Source organism: Nelumbo nucifera, chromosome 3 (genome assembly GCF_055504915.1).
Source record: "Nelumbo nucifera cultivar China Antique chromosome 3, China Antique-T2T, whole genome shotgun sequence".
Classification (NCBI taxonomy): Eukaryota; Viridiplantae; Streptophyta; class Magnoliopsida; order Proteales; family Nelumbonaceae; genus Nelumbo; species Nelumbo nucifera.
This window is the reverse complement of record NC_142651.1, coordinates 56613742-56641014: the sequence shown is the minus strand read 5'-3', so window position 1 is coordinate 56641014 and position 27273 is coordinate 56613742. Positions and strand designations below refer to the sequence as shown.

At 39.0% G+C, this 27273-nt stretch overlaps 1 protein-coding gene and 1 long non-coding RNA gene across 5 annotated transcripts; both read left to right on the top strand.

Annotated features, from left to right (window-relative positions):
• Positions 1-1231: 1231 nt before the first annotated feature.
• Positions 1232-5916, top strand: LOC104602107 (protein neprosin-like). Its single transcript, XM_010265675.3, has 7 exons — positions 1232-1704; positions 1838-1924; positions 1994-2263; positions 3255-3428; positions 3599-3652; positions 4298-4444; positions 5252-5916. The coding sequence occupies exons 1-7, from the start codon at positions 1504-1506 to the stop codon at positions 5627-5629; spliced, it is 1311 nt and encodes a 436-aa protein (XP_010263977.1). The 5' UTR covers positions 1232-1503; the 3' UTR covers positions 5630-5916.
• A 15925-nt stretch (positions 5917-21841) lies between these two features.
• Positions 21842-26868, top strand: LOC109115016 (uncharacterized). Of its 4 annotated transcripts, none has more exons than XR_016083773.1 (4): positions 21842-21986; positions 22078-22213; positions 23128-25271; positions 26696-26868. It is a non-coding gene; the product is annotated as an uncharacterized LOC109115016 (long non-coding RNA). The 4 variants fall into 4 exon arrangements; XR_016083774.1 differs by having other exon boundaries at positions 21848-22213; positions 23128-23308; positions 23595-25271; XR_002022929.2 differs by having other exon boundaries at positions 21852-22213; positions 23128-23308; positions 24661-25271.
• The last annotated feature ends 405 nt before the right edge of the window (positions 26869-27273 follow it).

The following is a 27273-nucleotide window of genomic DNA, read 5'->3' as shown; positions in this document are numbered from 1 at the left end:
AGATTGGAAGGGTAATTTCGACAATACATCGGCTTTGAAACTTGTCTGAGCGCGTTAAGATCCGGCCCATGTTCTATGGTTTTCAAATCTGAAAACAAAATTCAGATCAGTTTTAAGAGGAGACACCAAGCGGGTCTGAGGTCTGAAAAATAATGTTTTTAGACCTCAGACATTTGAAAAGTACAATCAAACACCACCTTAACATGATTTAGATCTTGTTGGGGAGGGCTGAAATGTAATGGCTTTTGGCTTTCCAAGGTAAGTCTTAGACAAAGCCAAAATCGGATATCAATTAGTCATTTGAAGAGTTCTCCACTTCTACCACTTTGAATAGCTTATGTGGGCACTTCTGAGCAAAAACTTAACTGATCTTCTGTTAAACGGGTCATGAGAAATTAACCGTCGAGAATTTGCAGTTGTACACAAAGAAGAGCACCAAAATATCGTGGTGGGTACTTTGGTCATTTCCACACATCCCCAGTCAAATTGCTGAGTTTCGGGAGGAGAATGGAGACTTAAGAGCCAATTCTCCCTTGAATGAGCTCTGAAGCATTAGAGAATCGAGAATATAAACTTAGCCATTAATGATTAAACTATCCTATTTATTACTTCAATATATATAATATTTTGTACTTTATTATTTAAAAATTTATTACTTTATTCTAAAATGTACACTTGGAGCAGAGCGCACAGCAGCATGGATCAAGGTGATTGCTTGTATCACAAAACACTGAACAGGAATAGAATCCTCCCCATCTGCTCAAAATTCAACACCTTCTCCCTTCCTCATCTTCCCCTTGGCTTTCCACCCCACCACCCAAACCCTAGAAATAAGTTAAATTATTAATTAAAAAATCAAAGAAAATAAATGATGTTATCCAGGAGAGATAGTCCGTGATGGATGGATGGGTAGGCCATGATTGGCTGTAAAGATGGTTGAATCGGTCAGCGATGTCAACAGTTGGATGGGTGGGAGGCATACTTCACCATGGTTGAAGGAAGTACAGAATACAGTCTTTGAGAAAAAGAAGTAACAAATAAATAAAAGAAGCCCCAGAATCTCAGAGGGAGAGTTCAGTAAACTGAGGAAGAAAGTGAGTGCAATTTCAAAAGTATTTATGGCTTATCGTGTAGTGGCAGATGCATATTCAAGGAGGTGTAATTAAGGGTGTGTGGAGTGGAGATGGGTAGGTCAAGCTTTTATAGGGCGCTTGAAGCCACTGTTCTTCCCGCTGGTGCAAATGCAAATGTTCCTCCATCATGATGGCGATCCATGAACCAGAAGGGCTATGCGCAGGTTAACGTGCACCTTCCATCAAGAGGGAGGCAGATCGAGACAGAGTTCCTTGTTGCCAGCTGCTCTCTTAATTTCTTCCCATTTACCACTGTTGGTTGGTTTATTATTGAGAATTAATGAGTGGGGCTCTGATTTGTTTGTGCTATTTGTTTTACTGGTAATGGTGGTGATCTAGGCATCTCAGCTTCTGGGTGGCACTGAATGAAATGGATACCGGAACTAGAAGGAAGAGACGACAAGCCCCACCTCTGATTCTGGCTCTCTTCCTCCTTGTTTTCTTCTCAAGATGCACAGTCCACGTTTTGGGTTTGAATTACACAAATCTGAGACAAGTATCAAGCTTAAGAGTTGCAAGGATTCAGAGACATTTGGAGAAGATAAACAAGCTTTCTGTTAAAACCATTGAGGTAATTAGCTTAATTATCTCTATAGTCTTCTCATCACTGCCACTGGTTTTCTTAATGATCTTCTGATTTCTTGTCTTCTGGCTGAGTAGGCCTTAATTTTGAAGTTTGATTCTTTCTTGATTGATTTTCTCAGAGCCCAGATGGAGATATCATTGATTGTGTTCATAGACACAATCAGCCAGCCTTAGATCATCCACTTTTAAAGAATCACAAGATCCAGGTACTTTGGCAAAACTCTCTCTCTCTCTCTGTCTCTCTCTCTGAATGTCAACTTGTATGTCTGCAATAGAGAGTACCTCCAGAGATGCCAAGAATGAGAGTGACAAAGGAAGGAGGAGGAGTAAGAAGTTACAATAGCAGTGAAGGAACAGAACATACATGGCAAACATGGCATCAAATTGGAGAGAGATGTCCGAAGGGGACGATTCCGATGCGACGAAGCTCAGTGAATGATGTCTTGAGAGCTAAGTCTCTGTATCACTTTGGGAAGAAACAACGCAGGCTGCCTCTTGATAGATATGTTGAAGCACCTGATGTGGTCAGCGGCAATGGCCATGAGGTATGTATGTATATATGTATGTTATGTTTTATCCCATGATTAATCTATCCTTGTCTATACACCAACGAAGAGGAAGAATGGTGATGAAAATGGGTATGAGAGGTTACAGAAGTATCTGAACTTGGAAGGTTCAAATGATTAATAGAGGAATTTTTTCAATATTGACTTGTGTATATGTATGTGTTTATGCATGCATTAATATATATATATATATATATATATATATATATATATATATATGATATTTTCCATTCAACGTCTCGACACCGAGCAAAGAGGAAAAATGGTGATGAAAATGGTAATGGGAATGGAAATGAGAGATCAGACGTCACGGAAAAATGATATGTTATATATATATATATATATATTAATGGGAATGGGAATGATCAAGTTGGAAACTTGGAATGGGAATGGAAAGTCACAGAAGGAACTGAACTAATTATAAGATTCAAATGGTCAAATGTGAATAGAGGAAAATTTCCATTGCCTACCTCCTTTGGTTACTTCTTGGCTTCTTCCTGCCTCAAATTTTGAATATCCACTTGAAAGTTCAAACTCACTCATTTTTAGCTTTTGTTGATGAAGAGACAATATCCTCTACTCCTCTCTACCCTGTTACCTTTAGCTTAAAAAAGTGAAAAACCACTGTCTTGATTCTTGAAGCAGCTAATGGTAATTCTCGCAAGTAATTCAAGGGGTAAGTTGAAATTTGATAAATATGTGATATAGTGCTGCAACATACATAGGATTGCCATGGGAAAACCTTTAAGTTTTTAGATTTAGCTACTGGTTTTCTGCACAATTAGGCACTGGATTTGCTTGGTGTTTTGTGCAGGCTGTTGTAGTGTGGATTCAGTGCCCCACTAGAATGATCTAGATCATCGTATCTTTTTATTGCCTTTTGCAGTCTTTTCTCTCTCAGCATCTGTCTGCAAGCCCAAAAGATGTTGACTTTTTTTTATCTTTTCTGAACTGTTTTGCACGTTTATAGCATGCGATTGCATACACTGGATCATCAACGGAAGAAATATACGGAGCAAAGGCTACAATAAACGTGTGGGACCCATCAATTCAAGTGGAGAACGAGTTCAGTTTGTCTCAGATTTGGGTTCTCTCTGGATCCTTTGACGGCTCAGATCTGAACAGCATAGAAGCTGGTTGGCAGGTGCTTCTTCCGTCTCGCGTACCACGTTACACAGTATCCGACATTCGAATATTTAAATAGTAAATAAATAATTAAAAATAACAAAAAAACTCGTTGAAATCAAGATAAACAATTATTTAAACTTCAAAGAAAAGCATTTTCTGAAGCTTTGATTCTTCTCTTCTAGTCAGGTCAGTCCGGAGCTTTACGGGGACAGCAAACCTAGATTATTTACTTATTGGACGGTCAGATCTCTCTTTCAACTCTATTCCTCAATATCTTGTCCTTTCATTAAATACAAACGTAAAAATCATGTTTTGTTTTACTATGCATCAGCAGTATAAGTATCATCTGTGCTACTATGTAGTTGTGTTGTAGGCCCCATCCATCGTATGCAAATCAAATTCCGATTAATTCTAACCGTCTGATGTGGACCTTTATTCTGAACTATTCCACCTACCCTTCTTTAGTATCCTGACTCCTGAGTACACCGCTTGGATGATGGCCTACAAGGGAAAGCCCAAAGGTTGACATTTTAGAAATGGGCCAGGATTACTGAATTATAAATAACCCAGAAAAAGAAACCCATGAAAAGATGGGTTTTGTCCTCTGCCTTGGCCCAGTAATTTTCAAATTTTGGCCTCAGTCATGGACTCATGGTGGACGTGGAGTGGGCCCTTGGGCCATTTAACTGGCAAACCCGTATACGTATAAGACATTTGTTGGATTAGATGTTGCCTTTGAAAGGCTTCAACCTGGTTGGATTTGGGCCTGGTATATTTAAAGCCCATTACACCTTGCACATCTTGTATAGAACAATAACTGGCCATGGTTGGTTGCTGTAATCACAATATTGCATCAAGTTGATTGTCTCCATTTTAATGCTACAGAGTGACTCGTATGAGGCGACGGGGTGCTACAACCTTCTCTGTGCAGGATTTGTACAGACAAACAGTAAGATTGCCATTGGAGCAGCTATATCTCCGGTCTCGAAATTCTCCGGCAACCAATTTGACATCACCATTCTTATTTGGAAGGTCTGCTAATTCATCTAATGGCTTCTCTATATGTCTTCTAAGGCACATTTAATGGCTTCTCTAAGTGATACTTTGACACAGTCCAACAAGAGAAAGAAATTAGGACTTATAAGGGATTGATCAGATATTTGACAGTCACTCTTAAGGGTTTTTGCCGATCAACAACCCTGATGCAAAATTTGCACCTTTCATCTTATTTGCACTTATTAGCAGTGCAAATTTTGCATGGAAAAATTTGCACAATCTTCCTCCTACCTTGATTCTCTTTAATATAAAGTGGGAATTACATCATTTTGCTTTCTATATTCTCTCAAAGAAGTAACTTTCTTTCTGCCTCCATTCTCCATATAGAATGGGAATCACATGATTTTACTTTCTATTCTCACAAACAAACAAGATGAAGTCAACTCTGAAGCAAAAACAAATCAGAATTTACACTCAGCTCATTTGCACTCCCACACATTTATATCAATGCAAATGAAATTTGCACTGCAAACAAATGTAGCCTAGGTTCTGCTTGTTCCACTGTAAAATGGTAGAAATATTTTCAAACCGAAATATTTCAACATTTTATGGTGATGAAAACTTTATTTTGCACTTTTTTTTTTATGTCCAAAACAAACACAACCGTAATGACTAAGGACCGGGGCTTTCTAGGCCCATAACTCCTTGATCCTGTCTAGGGTGCATTTGGATCTTTATAAGCATGAACTGGAGGATCTCATGGCCTATACTTGATTTTTCCCTAGAAGGTTTCTTTGTGATACCCATGTAATGGGCCAACTCATTGCTTTTGTATTCCTACAGGATCCCAATCTAGGGAATTGGTGGCTTGGATTTGGTGATAACACATTAGTGGGTTACTGGCCGGCGGAGCTGTTCACACACTTAGGAGACTATGCAACCATGGTGGAGTGGGGTGGTGAAGTGGTGAACTCAAGGGCCAACGGCAAGCACACATCAACGCAAATGGGCTCCGGCCATTTCGCCGAGGCAGGGTTCGGCAAGTCGAGCTACTTCCGAAACCTAGAGATTGTTGATGCAGACAACAGTCTCAGCCCAGCCCAAGACATCTCCACCCTCGCTGAGAACACTAACTGTTACAACATCAGGAGCTCCTCCAACAATGAATGGGGCACCCATTTCTATTATGGTGGGCCTGGGAAAAACCCACAGTGCCCATAATCATCAACCATTTATACAACCTTAGAAGAAAGTAAAATCTCCATTCTTAATTCTTTCTTCCTAAAGTTCCTATAAATATCTTTCTCTAGTTACAAGTGTATTGTTTTGAATTACCAAAATGTGTAATCTCATTATTTTTGTTCCATCAAACGGGCTTAGGTTTTTTATTTTGCTTTCCTTTTCTTTGGTCCCTTGTATTTTTCTTTTTTCTTGGGTAATGATCCTTGTAATTTTAGTGTTATATTCTTCAAAGTACTATGATATAATGGACTATGAGCCTTAAGAAAGTGGATATTCAATTGATTAATATTTAATTAAAACACATAAAAGAGTAATATTAAGAGAAATAAAAATAAAGATTTAGTGCCACTTGACCTACAGAGTATGAATGAACCCACCAACGCCATAACCTTTCTTTTCTTACCCTTGATTGGATGGGGAAGATTATCCAATGCCAAGATGAACCATGGGTTAGAGATGGGTCAATGTGGGGGTGGCTGTTAAAGCTGTTTGATAGACCATAATAAGGGCCAGTTTGGGAGGATTAAAGCGTTGTTCAGCTTCTTTGGAGAAGCCACTAAAAGAAGCTTCAATGCTATGCAGTAGCTTCTGACGTTACATGAGCCGAGAAAGCTGGAAATTCCTTAAGCCATGTTTGACAAAAAATCGGAAGGCTGAAAGTGAACTTACATGAACCAAAAGTTGACTTTTCAAAAATAAACTGCCAACAAAAAATAATCCCCATGCGAGAGGCTTAAGCATTCAGACTGAACTGCTGGCAAGGAACGAGTCCGGATCTCCTGCCCACACAAATTCTGCCCATGTCTACCCACAAATATTGCAGTCACACATGGAGAATATCTCATTCTCTTACATAGTATTATGCTGGGGAGATGTTCCCAATTCATGGGGATAGTGTGTTGTGAATAGACATGGGCAGAGTTCTCATGGGCAAGAGATCCGGAGTCGGAAGGAACGTCCATGAGAAATTAGACCATAAAATGCAATAATTCTGGGAGAGGGTCACTGCAACCTTTCGGTAATATTGGAAAAACCGAAAAAATATTTAAAAATAAAGCATACCTCCCCCATGCCACAAAAGAATACATAGCAAACAACCCACCGACTCCCCAAAGAGAACCATCTGAAGTAATTGAATTGGATCAGATGGATCACACCAATATCAAATTCAATAAAAATAAATTTGGGAGAAAGATGGTTCAGCCCAGGGTCAGAAATTTTAGGCCTAAAGTACAGTTGGGATTGGTGCCATCTCGGAATTGATGCCAATTTACGGGCAGGCATTGATGTATAGAGTAGGAATTTTTGACATTTTGAATATTTATAGATCTGCAGTGAAATTCAGAAATCTGCATTGGATCTGTCCACTTTTTCGAATAAACTTTGATGCCTCAAAAAAATTGCACGGAAGGTATACCTTTACTGAATGCATAACGAGGAATGCTCAAGGCATAGTTCTAAAGATAAAATGGGGCAAAATTGGTAATACAATCATCTTGATAGATGAAGTGTGGGCTGCTCTAGAAGCCCACAAGTTAGCTATCCATTTGCTAAATCAATTCATCACCATCGAAGGAGACTCTCTCCTCGTAATTAACAACCTCAAAGGTGTCTTGAAGGTCCAGTAGCAATCTACTTCGCTTCTCAAGGAGTGCAGGAATCTAGTTCATAGTTCCTCATCAACATTCTTGTACAAACACACCCACATAGAAGGCAATGCAACTGCTGACTGGCTGGCCAACCAATGCGGCTATCTGGAATGAGCCTCAGGACAAAGCTCCCCTCTTTGGGACTTCATTTTCTTAGTTCTTTTAAATGCAGCTGAGAGGTCTCTCCCCTACTGGTGCTAATTTTCCCTTGTACATTAAAAAAAAAAAGTTGACATATTGTTGAAACTATCTTAGGTGTTTTATCCGAAGTGGCTCAGTCAACACAGAAATGTACCCTAGCTGCTCAACCCCCCTTTATTATTATATGACACTTAGAGAAACCCTAAAAAAGGACGATTAGGCTGATTACTTAATATACTGAGGTTAGGATCTATAATCTCAAAGGCAGCTTTGTTTGGATTAATTAGAAATAAGAAATGAAGGGAATTGCAGTCTCTCACCTAAGCTGGCCACTTTTGGAAATGGGTTTTGTTTGTTTGTGTGATTTATAGAACCAAAAGCCATTGAATTTGGGTAGGTGCAAAGCTTTCAGAAACTCAAGAAATAAAGGCAAATGGAAACAGCTTATTCAATGGCATTTATTATTTGAAGAAGTTGGAAGATGAGCCCATTTGATCTGCAAGCTTTTCCTCTTCAACAACTGTATTGTAGTGGGGACATGAACCTTTTCTTTTTGATGGATTTGGTGGCAAACCCAAATCTGAAATGGAGAAACAATAGTGGGAAATGAATGATAGATATGGTCCGTTTGGTTCGGAGGAATAGGGGTCCGGAATCAGAATTTCGATTCCAGGCGTTTGGTTGGGCGGAATCGGAATCCGATTCCCATTCCGAGTGGAATGGCAATCCCCCATTTGAGGGAATGGCCATTCCCGACCCACCCCCAGGAATCAGAATCCCATTCCTGTTTCTTAAAATAAAAGGGAAATTGTCTAAAACTCACCATGAGTTTTCAACATTTCTCTTAAACTTACCACAATTTTTCAAAATGTCTAAAACTCACCATGTCAGTTAGTTTTTATTTTTCAAAACTCACCTTCCGTTAGTTCACCGTTAATGCTTCTTAACAAAGGTGCCCATGTCAGCATGAATAACAATTTTCATGACCAAATTATCCTTGAATGGTGAGTTAGAGGAAAAATGGTCTTTTTCAGTTTTCAATTTTCTTGTTTTTTTTTGCATTGTTAATGTTTTGTTATAATTTCCAATATTTTTTATAATTTCTGTTTTTTTTTACATTTTTCTATTTTTTACAATCTATAAATTTTCATGTATCTTTGTTATTTATTTACAATTTTTGTGTTTTCTATAACTTTTATTTTCTGATTTTGTTTTTCAATTTCTATAGTTTCTATAATTTGAAAATAATTTTTTATTTTGTTTGCAATTTCTATAATTTTTTATATTTTTTGTCATTTCTATGATTTTATGTATTTTATATTTGGAAATATTTTTTGAACTTTTTCCTTTTTTTATGTCTAAATATTAAAATGGTAATATATTAACACCCGTTAATTTATTTTTTATATATTTTATATTTTCTATGAAGGTTAAAATGGTAATATATTAACTTTTGTTAGTCTGTTTAACGCCAAGTTAGTGACATGGTGAGTTTTAGACATTTTGAAAAGTTGTGGTGAGTTTAAAGAAAAGCTGAAAACTCATGGTGAGTTTTAGACAACTTCCCAAAATAAAAAAAAAAAACAAAATTATATAAAAGCCCTTAAACCCTTTCACTACCTGATTCTAACTTTCTAACCCTCATCTTTCGTCTCTCTCCTTGTAGCTGAAGTTTGAAGAATGGATTTGGACTGAAGCTCCGACGACAACAAGGTAAGTCATCGTTGATTTTGCTCTCTCTCCTCTCCTATTCTACTTCTTCTTCTTCTTCTCTCTCTCACACACACTCTTTACTCCAGAGCGGCAGAATATCAAGCTTATGATACAAAGCAACATGTACAGATATCTTAGCATATTGCTTGAGGGCCGGGAGCATTTTGAAGAGGAGGTTTTGATGAGAAAAAAGGATACTACATCAGATGCTGAAGATTCTAACCCAGGTTTTAATAGAATATTCTTTCATTTTGTTTTACCTTTCTGGTGTTTGCATTCTTTATTTTATTGACTAATTTAGTGCAATCCCTTGGTCGAGATAAAATATCTATACCACTGGTGGTAATTGTTTTCAGTCTTCCATTGTGATGTTGCATGGGCCACCCCAATGTAGGTTGGTAATCTTAAGTTGACCTGCACCTGTGGGAACCAATGACTGATTTTTTTTTCCGTCTCTTATGAATCCAATGAGTTTATGATTTTGTCCTGAATTGACCTGTTTAAATGCCAAATTATGGTAGATGCAGTTGCTTCCATAAGTCTCAAGGAAACAAAAAAATAAAATAAAATAAAACTAAAAAAAGGAAAGGGAACAAACTACAAAACTTTTTCATTCAACAAAGAGGTGCATATTGCATAAGAATGGAACCAGCACTATACTGAAACTTACAAACAGGTTTATTGTACACATAGAACATTGGGAGAAATGACTTGAAGCTTTCTTATCAAAAAAGAACAAAAATACCCAAAACTTAGAGAAGTGGAAATACTAGTTCATCATTTTACCTCAATATCCTACATTTATTATTTTCACAGCTCCATACAAAATTCCGGGAGTAATGGAATCCATCTAGAAGGCCTACTAAAACAATCAACTTCATCATATGTTTTAAACCATCTAATAAAATGTTTGTATAATCATCATCATCCATCCCTTATCCCAACCATATAGAGTTGGCTACATGAATTTTGTATTGCCATTCTGTTAAATTAATTGTAATTCATTTCTTACTACTTCAATAGTTCAACCTATCCTGTTTGGTCTACCCCTAGCCCTTCTAGTCCCTTCAACTTGCAGCGTATCTTTCTTCTTAGGGGTGCTGTAGATGGTCTTATATGCACATAGCCAAATTGGAAATACTCCTAGGTTCCTTTGAATGATTTTATTTCTGCCCTATCCTTTTTAGGTTTTAAATTCATCCATCTGAACATACAAATTTCTGCCACACATCCAATAGAATGTTTGTATCATGCTTTGAAATATTTGATGTATATAATTTCTGTTTAGGACATCTCAATCTCTGGCATGTTTCCAATAGTATTATTCATTTTAAATCAATAAAAGCAAGTTGTTATGTACCAAAAGAGAAAGCAAGCCTCAAATCCTAGGACCATTTGGGCCATCTCTCATGCAACCAACAACAATCTGGGAATCGTCTCCATCTTTATTGCTCATAGCTAAGGATTCATTAGTCTGAGCTGCTGGAACAGAGCCATGATATCCTCAAGTAGAGTTTCCAACTCCAATTGAAGCATAACAATAGAATTATCTCACCCCCTTGACTTGTCTAAACTCTAGTCATTCCTAAAAGTCTCAGGTTTCTAGTACATTTGTCAGAATTGAACTTAACAACTCATTTGGAATTTTTTTTGACAAATCCTGCATAACACCCAACCCAACTACAAAAGACAAACAACATAAACGCTGAAGGCAATAATCGCCAAGGGACCACCTAAGTCACCTTAAGAGACTGTTCTGCAACAATTTTTATCCTTATCCACATGATTACATGGGATTTAAACCATACTAATCTCAATATTTCCAACTATAGGGATGTAAACCAATGTTACATGGACACAACAAGGACATTAATGGACAAGGTGTTTAAACTAAAAGTTGAGGTATCCAACATGAAATGTAATCCTTGTACAGGTATCTGGGTACCATAGGTTTAAATGGTACATGATTGTCTAATGTTTGAAGTTGATTTTGTTTTACAATTTCATATTATAAATACATTTGATTTTCTTTTGCACTTCAACACCCTGCCTCCCTTGTGTAGATCTTTAGAAGAAGTTAAAGTTGTTGGTATGAATGACTTCTTGCACTTCAATTTATAATGCAGAGGGTGGAAGGCATAAATTAATGTGGTGATGGATATTTGAATGAATTCAAGAGAATGTGGAGCCAATGAAAGTAAGCAATGCATCTATTCAATTAACCAAAGATTGAAGCATTTCTTTGACTGGCTACTGGAAATTATGGCTATGGGAGATTTGGATGCTTTCTTTCCTACTGCAACTTGTGAGTATGCCCCTGTTGTAGATGAAATTTGGAAAGGTCCTGCACTTCAAGAAACATACAAGAGAAGAGATGAATTGCATTTTCTTCATGGTGTTGCCAATTATTTCTTAGATCGGGTATGCCTAAAGATATTTCTTTTATACATCTTTCAAAATAGTCATGGAAATTGTTTATGTTATTTCTCTCATGCTTATGTTTTATAAGTTGGTGTTTGATTGAGGCATTTTAGGGGCCATTGCTTGGTGCAATGGTAAAATCTCTGGTTGACAAGTGTGTGGATGTGGGTTTGAGTCAGAGAATGGCCCCTTCGTGCAAGAAAATGCCAAAGGTTAGGTCTGTATTTACTCCATACCTTCCAAACCCCGAATACTTGGGACCAATGCCCTTTTCTGATTGGGGCATTTTATGTTTTTTTAATGACTAGACATTTTACATTGTTTAGGAGATGATTTATTTCTGATGACTTTTTTTTTTCATTTGTGTATTTTTTTCTTATTTGATCTTTTGATGTGCAAGTGGGAGTTACTGGTAAGTATTTTAATGGGTGTAAAAGTTTAAAATCCAGTCTAGTAGATGCAGAATTTACCAGCAAGATGTCATCACCAATATAAGGTTAACTGGCAAATTAAAATCATCTTGGAGCGGAAAAGGTGCTACTAGATCAACTAATAGCAAACTCAAGTAAACTGATTGAGGTGAAAACCAATATAGAGGCAAGTTCTATTGCTCAGGTTAACCTGATAATTTCAAGGGGTTTTTACCGTTCAGTCCACCTCTGAAATCCTAGCTCCACTGTATAGTTGGGGGTAGGTGCCAGCTCAGAATTAATGCCAATTCATGGGTGAGTATGAGTGTTATAGGTGGAGCTGTACATAAATTTGAATTATTGTCAGTCTGCAGTTCAAATCTGAATTCTGAGGTGGAGTACAGGCTAAAAATCCCTAATCTCAAAGGTTTAACAGCCAAATGAGAAGAGTGAGAAGAGTTTTCAAGAGATGAGAGATTGAATTAGAGGTCGTTACAGGGGAAAGAAGCAGAGAATATTGTTACTAGTGAAAAAAATTGGAGAGGGACATGGAAAAAACAGTCGGAGAAGAAAAATAATTAGCAATATCATTTTCAAAGGTTTTTAAAAGAAAGAGATGCCAGAAATAGGTGGTTCCGTTTCTAGCTTCTAGTTGAACCAAACAGGGGCAGAATTGGAAACTTTGGCTAATTCTGATTCCAGCTTCTAGTTGAACCAAACAGAAACAATCAGAATTCGATTCCGATTCCTGAATGAACCAAACAGATGCCAGGAATAGGTGATTTCAATTCCGATTCCTAAGGATTCATTCCGATTCCGATTCCGATTCTAGTCTTGTCCACAAACCAAACACACCCTTATTACTTCTATTCAATTCATGTGTAAGTTTGAATTTCCAAACCAAACAGCTCACTCGACTTCTTGTGTGTTCATGCCCCCATGATTTTCCATCACTTCCCATGTTCATTTTATGGCAAATTGCATCAATAGACAGTTTTCCATCACTAGGAAACGAGCTTTCCCACAACTAGGTCAAAACCAGTTTTTGTCTTATTGATATAACTCGTACCTAACTCAGCAAAATTTTGAGGAAATTTGGTGTAGTTTTCAAACTTAGATCTTTCCTTTCATTTCATACTTGGATGGAAGAACAAAGATTCAAGAATTTGAGCTACTGTAGAAAAAGATAAATAAAAAGTAGAAGAAGGAATTTAGATGGAAATAGAAAAAAAAATGAAACAAGCTCAGTAGATAGTTTCCCTTTCTCAATTTGCCATTTGGTTGCATTTGGATAAGCTTAAAGGTTTGTGCTTTTAAAGTCAAAAATTAGAGACTGAAATCGGATTTGCTCCTCACAGATCGTGTCTCACACCAAACCTCAAGCTAAAGACCATGGATTTCAATACAATAATAGGAATTCGGATCTCCTGCATGTCCACGCCTACCCACATGATGTTCCCAATGAATGGTAACATGCAAATATATGAGAGATGTTCTCAATGTACAACTGTAATGAGACATGGGTAGAATTCTTGTGGATTAGAGATCCAAACTTCAATAATAGTGCTATTGTTAAGGTAAAAAAGACTACAATTTAGCTTGACTCATTCTAAGGCCATCTTGTAATAAAGACTACAATTATATCATTAATATACACATGAGATCTAATTTAATACCCTTTATTTCTCCCTAATGAAGGGTTTTTTAATTTTATTTGGGTGTTCCTATGATGAGTATGAATGAAAGATATTTTGGGAACCCTCTTTTTCATAACAAGAATGAAATTCAGGATTGACAATTTCGTATGAGAAACTACAGGAAAAAAAAATTCATGGTTGCAAGATTAATCTTTTGTCGTAATTAGGTAGGATTGTCCTGGACACAATGAAAGCTATTATAAATTTCATGATGCAATCCCATCTTTTGCCCAAAGAAACTTGCAAGAAAATAGATGCCATCTGTAAGGATTTTTGGTGGGGCACAACCAACGCAACTCACTTATGTTCATGGACTTCCTTACTGATGAGGGGTGATTTGGCCCGACCTAATAAGTAAAGGACACGTAGACGCGACTTACCAGCTAGATGACAACTCAGAATGTGGTGCCATGTCAGGAGATCAGGGGACCTCGGGGCTCGGTCACTTCAGAGCCAAGGCACCCCGGTACCCACATACACTGAGGTGCCGTTAACAGATTCTAGAAGCTCTCCAGTTGTCTCCGAGTCTTCTAGGGTCAAATTACGGAACAATAGGACTTATTCGCACCCTGCCCGAATCGAATGAACACAATAAGCATTATCAGCTAGCATGTTATCCATCCATCGATGTGGTACGGACTCCTCCTTGTTCGCTCTGAGGATATCGAAACTGCTTCATGAGGCCCACGACAGCTCAACTATATAAGGCATTCACCCCATAGAAGAAGGTATGCGCAATTAAGTGCATTCTAGCTCTCTGCTTTATTGATTTCCAGCTCACATCTACTTACTAAGTACTAACTTAAGCATCGGAGCAACCTTGCCCAGTTAGCCACCCCAGGTTCTCTGATCCCTCTTCCTTGTAGTTTGGATGACCCATTTGGCAACCAACGTCCGAGCTGCATTACAGCTAGGAGCATCCAGATCGCGCACGATCAATTGGAGCTGCCTGTGGGTAACGATCAAAAGGTCAACCTTACATCTCATTCAACACCTTATTCTCTTTTGATGGCATCCTCAAGCAACACCGGCAAAGACATTGACATCGGCGTCACTAGGGAGCAAGACCACCCAGCGTCACTACCCGGAGGCTCTTCAGTGACTACTGAACAATTCATTATTCCCCTCATTGCCTCGGGGATCCCAATTGTGTCGATGCAGCAAAAAAGTCAGCAGGTGAACGTCTCATTGCCCCAAGTAAACACCACTTTCACAGAGCCCTCGGTTATTCCTCCTGGGGTTAGTGTCACCAGTTTGATGACCTAGTTCAGAGCGTTTGAGCCATGTAGATCCAGATGCAACAAATGCACCAGTTCCAACAGTTTCCACAGTACTACTTCTACCAACAGTACCAGTAGCAATTTCCAATATTGCAGTTGAACCAGCAACAAAGTCAATATCAAAACCAAGGTCAAAACCAAAATCAGAACCAAAACCAACATCGAGTCCATCATCAGTAGAAGCACCAGGGTGCATGCCAATCTCCTCCCTAGAGTGTGGGAATTTCTCAGGTCTCAGTCCCCCCCCGAGACTGGACCCCACCTGGGGTAGAATCGACGGTTAGTGTACACCCCAACCTTCTCAAAGAGGGAACCCCAAAGACAAACCCGAAGTCAACCAACACACGAAGACCAGCCAGCAACAACACTCGCGGCCTGAGAATTGCAAGTCGCGGCTCAATGATAATCACCTCGGAGCCTAAGGTGCGGACTCGAGATGAGACCCCTTGGATCCCCGTAACAGCTAGCAGCGATTTTGCAACCGAGAAGAGACCGAAGGAAGGAACCTTGTTCCACCTCACGATAGTGTCCGGGAGGGAGAATGGACCAGGGTTGAAGTACCCGATAACACGGAAGTTAATAGCACCAACATGGAGCCAGCAAAGAAGCAACAGTGGCGACGTTGCAAGACTCGTCGATCATCTGCCAAGTACAGCCGCCCACTAAAACAAAGCAGGGAAAGGGAGGAAGTGAGCTCGATAGCTACACAGTCGGCTCCTGCTTTGTTAAGTCGGCCCTCTCCCCTGTCACCCGAGCTACTAGCAGCCCCGATGCCGAAGGACTTCAAGGTACCTTCGTTGGAGAAGTATGACAAAACTTTCGACTGCAACGACCATGTGGACACATTCCAATTTCATATGCATCTAGCCAGAGCAAACAAAGCATGCATGTGCGTGACCTTCTCCACTACTTTCAAAGGACTAGCTCGAACTTGGTACAAGAACATCGCACCGGGCTTGATCAAAAGTTGGGCACAGTTCGTGGATATGTTCATGACCCACTTTATCACTAGTAAGAAGTGCCCGAAGCCACAAGAGAGCCTTCTGAACATGGTCCGACGGGAAAATGAGTCAATCCAGAGCTACATCAAGCGTTTCAATGAAACGTGCCTATAGATACTAGACCTCGACCTGGCAATGTGCCTCACTGCAATGCGGAAGGGAGTTACACACAAGGAGTTCAGATGGTACGTTGGAGTAAATCATCCGAAGACCATCACGGAGTTCCTAGCGTTAGCAGAGAAGTTCATAAGCATAGAAGAAGAGCTCGGCCAAAAACCAGAAAGCCAATAGGGCAAGAAAAGGAAAAGACAAGGAGAAGGAACAAACAGCACCAAGCACAAAAGAAAGAAGAGAAAATCGCCGAGGAGAAGTAAGTCACCTCACTTGAGAAGTAAGTCCCCCTCTCGGAGTTACAGGTCGGGTCGATGATCCAAAACCCCTCCTGTGGAGAGAATGACCTATACCCCCTAAACGCGAAGCGAGGAGAAATCCTACTAGCGATTAAGGACTCTTCCTTCCTCAAGTGGTCACCCAAGTTGCGGGGAGACCCGATGACCAGGAACTCGAACGTCTACTGTCATTTTCATTGGGACCACGGTCACAGTACGGGGAACTGTCAGAATTTCCGCAACGAGATTAAAGAGCTCGTCCGCCATGGGTATCTGAAGAAGTACATCTTGCGCGAGGGGAGGTAACAGGGGAACCGACAAGGAGATCAGAGGAAAGACTCTCTGGAGCTGAGCAGGCATAACGAACAACCACCTTGGCAGCTACCTAAGGAGAGACCGATCCGCAGGGTTATCATCATGATCACTGACGGGTCCATTGTAGCGGGGTGTACCACAACAGCGGGGAAGACCTCAGTTAAAGAACTAGAGTAGGAAGCAAAGAACCCACCGAAGCGACCTTGGGTGGAAGAGCCCATTTACTTCATTGTGGATGATGCACGTGGGATACAGTATCCTCGTGACGGCCCATCCAGCACACCCTACGTGTGATAGCATACTACCTGGCGATGAAGTTCCTGGCGAGTTACGGAGTAGGGGTAGTACGAGGTGATCAGCTTGAGTCTCACAAGTGCTATGTGGTTGCGCTGAAGGGCAAGGCAAAGTTGGCCGATGACATCGAACTGAAACAACCGACAGACTACACCTAGGAGCGAGCTGCCCCGATGGAGGAGATAGTCTATGTATCGGTTTGCAAAACCAAGCCAATGAAGACCCTCCAGACCAGTGCTCTGATAAGCGAACCACTCTGAACACAGCTAGTAAGTTTCTTAATAATTTAGATGTTTTTGCTTGGTTCGTGATAGAAATGTCCGGCATTGACCCTATTGTGATTACTCACAAATTAAATGTGGACCCTTTAGTCAGGCCAGTGAGACAAAGAAAACGCAACCTCACCCCGGAGCGGTGGAGGGTAGTCGATGAGGAGGTCGGGAAGCTCCTTGCTGTAGACTTTGTTAGGGAGGTCCATTACTCGAGCTGGGTGGCCAACCCTATGCTGGTGAGGAAGGCCAATGAGAAGTGGTGCTTGTGCGTCGACTAAACCAACTTGAATAGAGACTGCCCGAAGGACTGCTTCCCGCTTCCTAAAATAGACCGCCTAGTAGACGTGACCTCGGGGCACGAGTTGCTGAGCTTCATGGACGCCTACTCTCTCTATAACCAGATTAGGATGGACATAGCCAACCAAGACAAAACCGCCTTTGTAGCCGAGCTAGGACTGTATTTTACAAAGTAATGCCTTTCAGGTTAAAAAACGTTGGGGCAACTTTCCAGTGTCTTGTAAACATGATTTTTGAACCATTGATTGACAGTAAGATGGAATGCTATGTTGATGACATGGTCGTGAAGACCCAGTTTTCAAATTCTTTAGTTGATGATTTAAATTTTGTTTTTCAAATTCTGAGAAAATTTAACATGAAGCTCAACCTGAACAAGTGTCTTCAGGGTCACGTCGGGCAAATTCCTTTGTTACATAGTGAACCGATGTGGCATCAAATTCAACCCTGACAAAATTAAGGCTATTAGATATGAGACCGTCCCAAAAGATAACGAAGTCCAAAGGCTAACTTGCCGGGTAGCTGCCCTAAACCGGTTTATGTCTAAATCGGCGGGTCGGTACCTACCCTTCTATAAAGAAATAAAGAAGAACGTAGACTTTACATGGACCGAAGAATACTAGCTCGCGTTTGACAAGCTGAAAAAGTATTTAAGTACCACCCTAGTTTTGACTTGACTTGAGGAAGGTGACGAGCTGAAATTGTACCTCTCCGCGAGCAACGAGGTGATAAGCTCGGTACTAATTAGAGAAGTAGACCATGTCCAACGACCTGTCTACTACGTAAGTAAAGTCTTGTAGGATGCAGAGACCAGATACATTGACATCGAGAAGCTAGCGTATGCTCTAGTAGTAGCAGTCTGGAAACTATGTCCGTACTTCCAAGCCCACACCATCATCGTCCTTACCAACAAACCTCTGAGGCATGTTTTGCTCAAGCCTGAGGTGTGTGGTAGGTTGATGAAGTGGTCTATCGAGCTAAGCGAATACAATATCCGGTTCGAGCCGCGCCCAACAATCAAAGCCCAAGTCTTGGCAGACTTCGTAGCATAATGTACGTTCAGTGCGTCGGCTCCTGAACTAATTAAGCCCGCTAGCATGTTAAAGGCGTCAACCAGCGCGCTACTAGTCCCAGTCGGGGTAGGACCAACCTAGGACGAGGAGCCCTGGATCCTCCACGTAAATGGCTCATCTAACCAGCAAGGAAGCTGTACCGGATTGATACTGTACGGCCTGAGTGAGGTGAAACTAGAATATGCTCTCTAGTTCGGATTTGAGGCATCGAACAACGAGGCGAAGTACGGGGCACTGATTGCTAGGCTAAGCCTAGCGAAGGAAATGGGAGTGGAACATCTTGTCGTATGCAACGACTCTCAACTAGTAGTAAACCAGGTCAATGGTGACTATGAAGCTCGAGATCCAACCATGGCAGCTTACCTAAGTAAGGTAATGGAACTCCTGCAATGCTTTCATTCTTGGTTCATCAGGTAGATATCAAGGTTCGAGAATGCTGAGGCCAGTGTCTTGTCGCGGTTGGCAAGCACCAGCGACAACACGATGCGGACAATATACATAGAAAACCTACCTCAACCCAGAATTCTCGGGGGGCAGAAGAGGTCGCTCCTGTGTTGCAAGCAAAACTGAACTGGATTGATTTGCTCGTTGATTATCTACTCCACGAGACCCTACCAGTAGAATGCAATGCAGCTCGAAGGTAGAGCGTCAGTCATCTTGGTATGTCTTTACCAATTGGCGGCTGTACAGGAGGCCCTTTACGCTCCCCTGCCTACGCTGCTTGCAGCCTTCAGAAACAGAATTAGTACTTCGCGACATCCATGAAGGGTTTTGCGGAGAACACTTGGGGGGCAGGGCACTTGCCCAAAAGACACTAAGATAAGGCTATTACTAGTCTACCATGAAAGCATACGCACTCGAGCTCGTCAAGAAATGCGACAACTTTTAGAGACACGCCAACATCCTTCATCAACCTGCCACCGATATGAAGTACCTGACCAATCTATGGCCCTTTGCGTAGTGGGGGATCGACATCCTCGGACCATTCCCATCGGCAACCGGGTAGAGGAGATTCTTGGTCGTGGCGGTGGATTACTTCAAAAAGTGGGTGGTGGCTGAGCCGTTGGTGACTATTACAACTCGGAACGTGCATAACTTCTTTTGGAAAAACTTATTTACCTAATCAACCTTTCATTAAGGGGTGTTTGTTTTGCCATTAGACCTATGGTTTTTTATTCCAAAAATACTCGTAACACTTTTTTTATACAGAAAACAAAATTGGCCAAACATAGCCAATAGAATGGTTGCCCGTATCTTATTAAGGGAAAGAATGGTATTTTTATTTCTATTTTCTTTTGATTAAATTTATTTAAATGAATATTAGGGTCAACACTGTCATTTTCTACTATCATCTAATGGAAGATTGATTAAATCCGTTGCAAATTATAAATGGTGTTTTATATGATAGATTTTTATAAATTTATAAAACTATAAGGGGTATTTTAGTAAATAACTTTTTATATTATTTAACTTTCACTTAATAAATCCCCTGCTACTTGGGAAATTAAAATTTGAGTGAGGTTTGGAATTGAGCGTTGCTTTTTAAAAGTATGCTTTGTAGTTAGAGATACAAGAGACACGAAGAAGAGAAGAGAGTGAGTGAGTTAGTAGTTAAAGATCTCGGGTTGCCACTGTTACAAATCAAATATATATACAAAAATTACAGAGACTAACAGAAGAAAGGGAGAGATTTTAAATCCTTCATTTAATTTTGTCGGAGCGGTCTTGGCCTATAAAAGCAACTCTGGGTTTTCCATTTCTCTTTATACTGATCAAAACGATGCCCTTTTCGCTAGATCTTGATTCTCCCAAAAAACGAACCCCGAATCGAATCAGAAGGAAACTGGGTTTCGTCTTTGTTACCAACACTTGGCTTCCTCTTCCTCTCTCTCTCACTCTCTCTCTCTCCACTGTGTCGGTAGCTTCTTGTAGGGAGGCGACTAGAAATTTAAAGTGAGAGTATAATATGTACATAGGCAGTCGAGCAGGAAAAAAGGAGTCTTTTTCCTCTTCTCCCTGTCTTTCTGCAAACCTTGACGAAACGGCCTGTTCTCCCTGTCTTTCTACAAACCTTGACGAAACGGTCTGTTTTATATTTCTGATTCGACATTTCACCCTTTCTTCTTGGTTTTTGGCACTACTGTCCTCTGCAAATAAAGTTGCATTTTCCGGCTGAATTATTCTAGACTGGTAGTGGTTGACAGGAGTGAGAGATTAGAGCTGGCAATTTGTTTTTGTAATAATTAGCGTGCATTAAAGCTTATCTGCAATTGTAATAACACTAGGGAACTACTAAAAAATAATTTAGTTAACTGTGGGTTACGTTTATTGGATATTTGTTGGGAGGTTGGACAGATAGGGACAAGTGGCCTGATTTGAGTGGATTAGTAGAGAGAAGAGGAGGAAGAAGAGTTTAGCAGGAAATCTGAATTGGGAAAATAGAGTCACTCAATTCTCATTCTATTGGTAATGTGACCCATTTTACACCAAATCACCATGACCAACCCATATTTTGCGCAAATCCTTTTTTTTATATAACCAAAAGGGGCTACACAAGACGGGGTAGCAGATAAAAAGAGGGGAAGGAAGAGAAACTAAACTAAGATTAACGAACTCTATAGGAGAAGATAGAGCTTTGTGCGCCAGCCAATCAGCCTCCTGGTTTGCCTCCCGATGGAACTGTTTATACGCTAGGTTTCTTCAACACTCGTCCTTTAGCTTGATGCAGTTCTTGATGATGTGTCTTATCTTCCAAGGAATTAGGATCTTCTGCTTGAGACAGGAAATGACAAGGTTGGAATGGAATCACCTTCGATAATGATAGGATAATCTTTAAAATTCAAGGTTAATTGAAGCAATGCCAAGCTTATAAGCCTTGATGTCTAAGACTTTCCCGAAATGATCTCTAACAATGCTCGCAACCGAGCAAAAACCCTCCCTATTCCTAGATGGATCAAAGTTGATATTGATATGATCAATATTGGGAGATTTCCCAATAATTGTGTTCCAAGATTTATCCACTTTGACAATATTGGTCTCAAAATGCCTTTCATTGAATTCCCTAAACAGACCATGGGTCTTGTAAAAATGACCGCCGCTATAGAGACAGCTGAGCTGGCACTTTTACAAAGACCGCCGCCCAGAACACTAAAGTAAAGAAAATGAAAATTTAACCGGCGGTCTTTGAGACCAGACACGACACTTACATTTAAACCGGGCTTAATCCGGTCTAAATAATTGGCCTCTTGCGTTTGCGAGGGAGAACAAAAAAATCAAAACTCTCGCACTCCCTCCTTCTACTTCGCGCGTTCGGCGAGTTTTTCTAGCAAACCTTGTTTAGAAATCGATTGAGGAAAACTTTTGACGAAGAAGGAAAAGTTAACTTAGGTAAGGGCGCTTCTTCTTCGGCTTCTTCGTGGTTGATTCAATTGTGCCATTCATGCAATTGAAAATAGTTTTCTTCATGGTTTGATCGAAGGTGCCATTCAGGCAAGCTCTAAACCATTTGCTGCCTCTGAAGGGTTTTAGGAAGGTCTATTAATGAACAGATTACTGTCGGTGTCGATAAGCTTCTTTTCCGCCTTGCTGAGCTTGTACTATTTCCGTCTCTTCAGGTATTTGCCTTTAGATTCTATGGAGTATATGTTTTAATTTGTTATTAAACATGAACCAATTCGGTTCCTCAAAATGTATTCGGAAATTAGGGGCTTAGCTCTATTTTGACAGGGATTACTTAGATGACGATTCTATGAAGATATTAGTTATATATAAAACATGATTCAGTTTGGTCACTTGAGATATATTTCGACATTGGGGGTTTCATTCTTTTATAAAAATTAATTATAAGAAGGACTAATCGGATGATGATTCCATTTTTTGTTGTTCATTGGCATGCTCCGAATTCAAATGTTCATCAAAATGCATTGCATTTGCTCCTTGACATGTTTCCCTTGAAGATCCATATGCTACAAAAGATGTTAAAGATACTTTACTTGATAAACAATTCTTCTTATTGGAACGGTTACTCATAGATGACTGCCCTACTATGAGAGTTGTTGTTGTAGTAGCTTCCTGCCGTATTCTTCATTTGTTTTGGGAAGTTATTCCTTCTTCAACTATAATAAAGAATATCATTAAAGTTGTAGATGATATGCCACATATGCAGCGAGGTTAGAATCTCCACATTGACTAAGATAATATATTTTATTGGAAATCCCCATACTTATGAAATTCTATTAGTGCTTCTACCTAGATTGGGACATCTATTCCATGACTCTGTTCTTTCTGTACGAGTATCTTTTACTGATCTCCTCTTTGCTATAAAAAGTATTCGGGCTTTCCCATTTAATTAGGTACATGATGATCTCCCAAATCTGGACTTTGTACTGGGTAGTGCTTATGTGTAAAAATTCTCCCCTTGAATTTCTGGTGTTTCTATATATAATGTTACAAATTGTTGCAGTTTTATATATAAATTTATCATGATGTTTTCATTCCTGAGGTAGTTGATTAATTTTCTTGTAACTAGGTTGTGGACCAAGAAATAATACTCTCTGCATCTGGGCATGCTCGAATATCTATGTTTAGCATTGTCGTCGTTTTATCTCCAAATGATGTAGCTACCCTTTCTGAAGAATGCACGGGCCTTATCATGAAGACATGAATTGCAGTGGTTTATCTCAAAATGTGGAAAGGCAGGCAGAGATAAGGTTTGTCCATAAGTTGCTGTTATCCTTTAGTAGATTTGATGACATGTTTTCAGCCTTAACCAATCTTTTGCAAAACATTGCCTCTGGATTTCATGTTAGATTTGGAAAAGAAGTCCCTGCTAAGATTTTACCATCTATCAGGCAGACAAAAACTAAGTTATTTGTGAAAACCTCAGCGAAAAATGCCAACAGAAAAAAAAAAAATTCTAGTTCAGCTACTTCCAGAAAGATTGCCTTATTGTTGCAGGAGTAGCATATCAGATAAAAGACTTGCTCATGTCTGTAGATACACGAAATGCATGCTAAAGTCCAAGACACTGGAACTGGCATTTTCAGCTTTGAAGATCATCTCTGAGGTTATTATTGAACAATGCGTGTGTTATGATTTCTTGGAAACATCACTAGCTCTTGCATACATAGCTCTTTCCTTGCACATGACCTTTCAAAAAATTGGTTTAACTAATAAAACCATTCCTAATGAAAACAAGAACAACAAATTGGATACTACACCATTGGAGGTATGACTCTTCTTAACTTCATTTTCTAGCAATTTTTAGTAAGTGCCAGTTGCCTACTTAAAGTTTTTTTTTTAATTAATATCAAATAAACAACATCTGAATGTTCAAAACAAATAGTGTCTCTTTTGGCAGAGTTGGCAGTTCTTTCTTGCTTTCCTTCTTTTAGTTTTGACTTTAGTCTGTGTATTATCAAGCACAGTTTGATACTGACTAAAGTATTGTCTTACATTTAATTCCAGAATTCTTTCTAGTTTGCATTGTAAAAATATTATTAGGAAAGGTGTGGTAAATTTTAAAAAATAACTTAAATCATTTTTTCATTAATTTCATTGCATATGGGAAGAGGAGAATCTTTCTTCTTCAATGAATGCTTGACCTGTTTTAGCCTTTTAGGCACATGACCTCCAAATTGGAGGATTTTTTGATATGCTTCTCTTATTTTTTTGCTTGTTTTTTAACAAGCAAAGTGAATTGTTCATGAACGCCTTATAGCACCAATTTATCATTTAAGTTTCCTTCTCTTTTCATATGTCATTATGACACATTGTGAATTACATGGTATTCTTATGTTGTGAGATTCTTAAGCTTTAGCCAATTAGCCTTGTCCATCTTTAGTGTATAGTTAAAGATGCATTGAACTGTGAACTTATGAACTTATGAACATCTTACTTGGAAATTGGAATAGTTCATAATGTATAGTTAAAGATGGACAAGGCTAATGCATTTAACTATACATTCAGGGAAAGGTCTTAATGCATTGAACTATGGACCTATAAACATCTTACATGGAAATTGGAATATAATCTTTGATATGCTGTTTTTCTCATTTTCCAGGTTGAACTTGGAAGTAATTTCATATTAATTGTTTCAATTTTCCAAGAAATGAACAGCTACGGCAAGAGATAAATTTGTCACTTCAGCTCTTCTTTTTGAGCTTCTTGACCAGGGTTAGGAAGACTTTGGGAGAACAAATGACTCACATGGATAGGTTGCATCTACAGAAAGATGGAAAGAAATGACTTTACTTGGGATAATTATAATTTTCATTAAGGGCATATAGTTAACTAGTCTAGACACACAAAGTGAAATCCCTGTTAAGGATATTCTAGATTGGTTATTAGTGGAAGCATGTTTTCTGTTGTTTGTTTCTTGTATGTTGATCACAAGTGTGTAAGCTATTAGGCAATCAGTTTTATGCATTTTTTCATTTAATTCCACTTTTTTTATTGGTATTTAATCACAAGTGTACCAGACCAAGAGGGACTGGTCCAGAAAGTCACTGGCTAGGTCTCATGGTTTCAGAAGGCGAAGGAGAACCACTAGTGGGAGAGCTGTGTTGAAGCATAGGCGTGCCAAGGGACGGAAGGTTCTCTGCCCAAAGTCTAACCCAAATAGTGGGAAGCGGGCTTGATCCATCATGATTAAAAATGAATCACTTTCAGCAGGTATATAGGATATATCTGCACCAGTCATTGGTGAAAATTTGGTTCAGTTTTAAACTGTTATCTGACGAATGTAATTGTTATTCCATCAAGGGAGGTTTTTTTTGTCTCTAATCAATTTTACTTTTTCTCACATCCCCATTCATTGTGTGTGTGTGTGTGTGTTTGTATGTTTTCCTTCTTACTAGTATTTACTGTTTTCAGCATCTTTTGTAATTTTCAAACCAAAACAAGCAAATCAAATCAATCTTTTCTCTTGAGAATAAAGTTGAAGTTTAGACATTATACGATTCTTAAAAATGATATGACGCATCTTAAATAATTACACACCTCTAGATACTGTTAACAGCTGTATGTTTTTATAATTTGTGTCCATGGATGTCTTGTTCTATCATGTACATGTATAACAGAAGCAGTTTTAGTAACCGCTACAATCAGTCTTTCATATACAGAACTTCATTTGGCTTAGCATTTGTGGGTTGTTCTAAATTGTTGGTTCCATAATGAAACTAATTATCTGTCTAAGAGTGTAACCATATCTGGGCTTAATACTTATCACCCTTTAAAGCTGGTAAATCTATGGATGTATTAGAGGCTTCCTGTGCAAACAAACAACCTTATGAAATGAGATAGGGTAAGCATGTCTTCTAACTGGAAGAGACATAATGAAAGTGATAAATCCTTTACATGCTATTCTCTTGTGATTTATAACTTGGTGCCCTGTTCATTTCGAAAACTTCAATTTTCAGACTTAACTGTGTCCAATGCTTCATCTTTTACATGGAACTTGACATTAGAGCTGCAGCCTGTTTGGATTTTAGTCTTAAACCAGAAGGAACTGGCAAGACCAAATAGAGTAGGAAGTAAAAAGAGACCCACCTTTTTTTTTGGCTTCATTAAAAAGAGACCCAGTTATCTCATAGGTTAGAGGGTCATTTGATGAAAGCCTAACCTAGAGATGGTTCATAACCTTTTTCCTGGTTGACAATCTCCATAACAGGCTTTAGTCCTAACTCCTAATTAAACTGTCAAACTAAAGATGAAAAAGAAAATGATGCTCATGGAGTGAGTTGAAACTGTAAAGGTACATTACAAATAAGGAGATTTGTAATAGAATAAGGAGATGTGTTAGGCAGAATTTGAAAATAATCAAATGATCACCACCATGAATCTTTGGTTAAAACCATTCCTCAAGAGTGGGGAATGCTCAAACAAGGCCTAGTCCTTTTTTTATAAAATTGTAGGAAGTGTTCATGATGTGTTTTAGATTTACCCTTTATGATGATTAATTCAATCTAAAAGCATGTAGGGAAATGTTTAAGCTGCTATAAATGATTAATTCATTCTTGTAGTGATTTGATTAAGAATTATATTTGATATCTCATTTACTTTAAATCATCTAACAATTTATATGTTATGATTTGCAGGTTAAACGATTTTGTAAAGTGGATTTGCATTGGAAGAAGTGTTACATTATTCAAGAAGACTTTTTTAAATGCCTTGTACTTTTGTATATGTCAATTGGATATTGTATTTAAGCAATTTGTTTTGGATATTATAATAATGAATATTTAATTAAAAGTTTTTATTTTTATTTGCATTTTTTATTTAAATTGATTTTTATGTATTATCTGCCATGATATTTGTATTAAATAGGTATAAAAAAATGCTGAAATCAAATTCATATAAATAATTAAAAATAAAAAAAAAGGCTGTGGTCATACATCCACTGCCTTAGACATAAAAGAGATCTAAGCCGGCGGTCCAGACAGCCACCTAAAAATGGAAGAAACATGTTAACTGACCTAAGGCAGCGGTCTAAAGAGATCTAAGCCGGCAGTCTAGACTGCCACCTAAAAATGGAAGGAACATGTTAACCGACCTAAGGCGGCGGTCTAAAGAGATCTAAGCTGGGTTCAGACCATTGCCTTTATTAAATCTAAGCCGGTGGTTCTGATAGACCGTCGCTGTAGGGATGATTGAACCGTGTCGGACTGGCCTTCAA

Coding starts and splice junctions, on each gene's coding strand:
- LOC104602107 (XM_010265675.3), top strand. CDS start 1,504: ATGGATACCGGAACTAGAAGGAAGAGACGACAAGCCCCACCTCTGATT. Junction 1,705..1,837: donor TTTCTGTTAAAACCATTGAG/GTAATTAGCTTA, acceptor TGATTTTCTCAG/AGCCCAGATGGAGATATCAT. Junction 4,445..5,251: donor TCACCATTCTTATTTGGAAG/GTCTGCTAATTC, acceptor GTATTCCTACAG/GATCCCAATCTAGGGAATTG.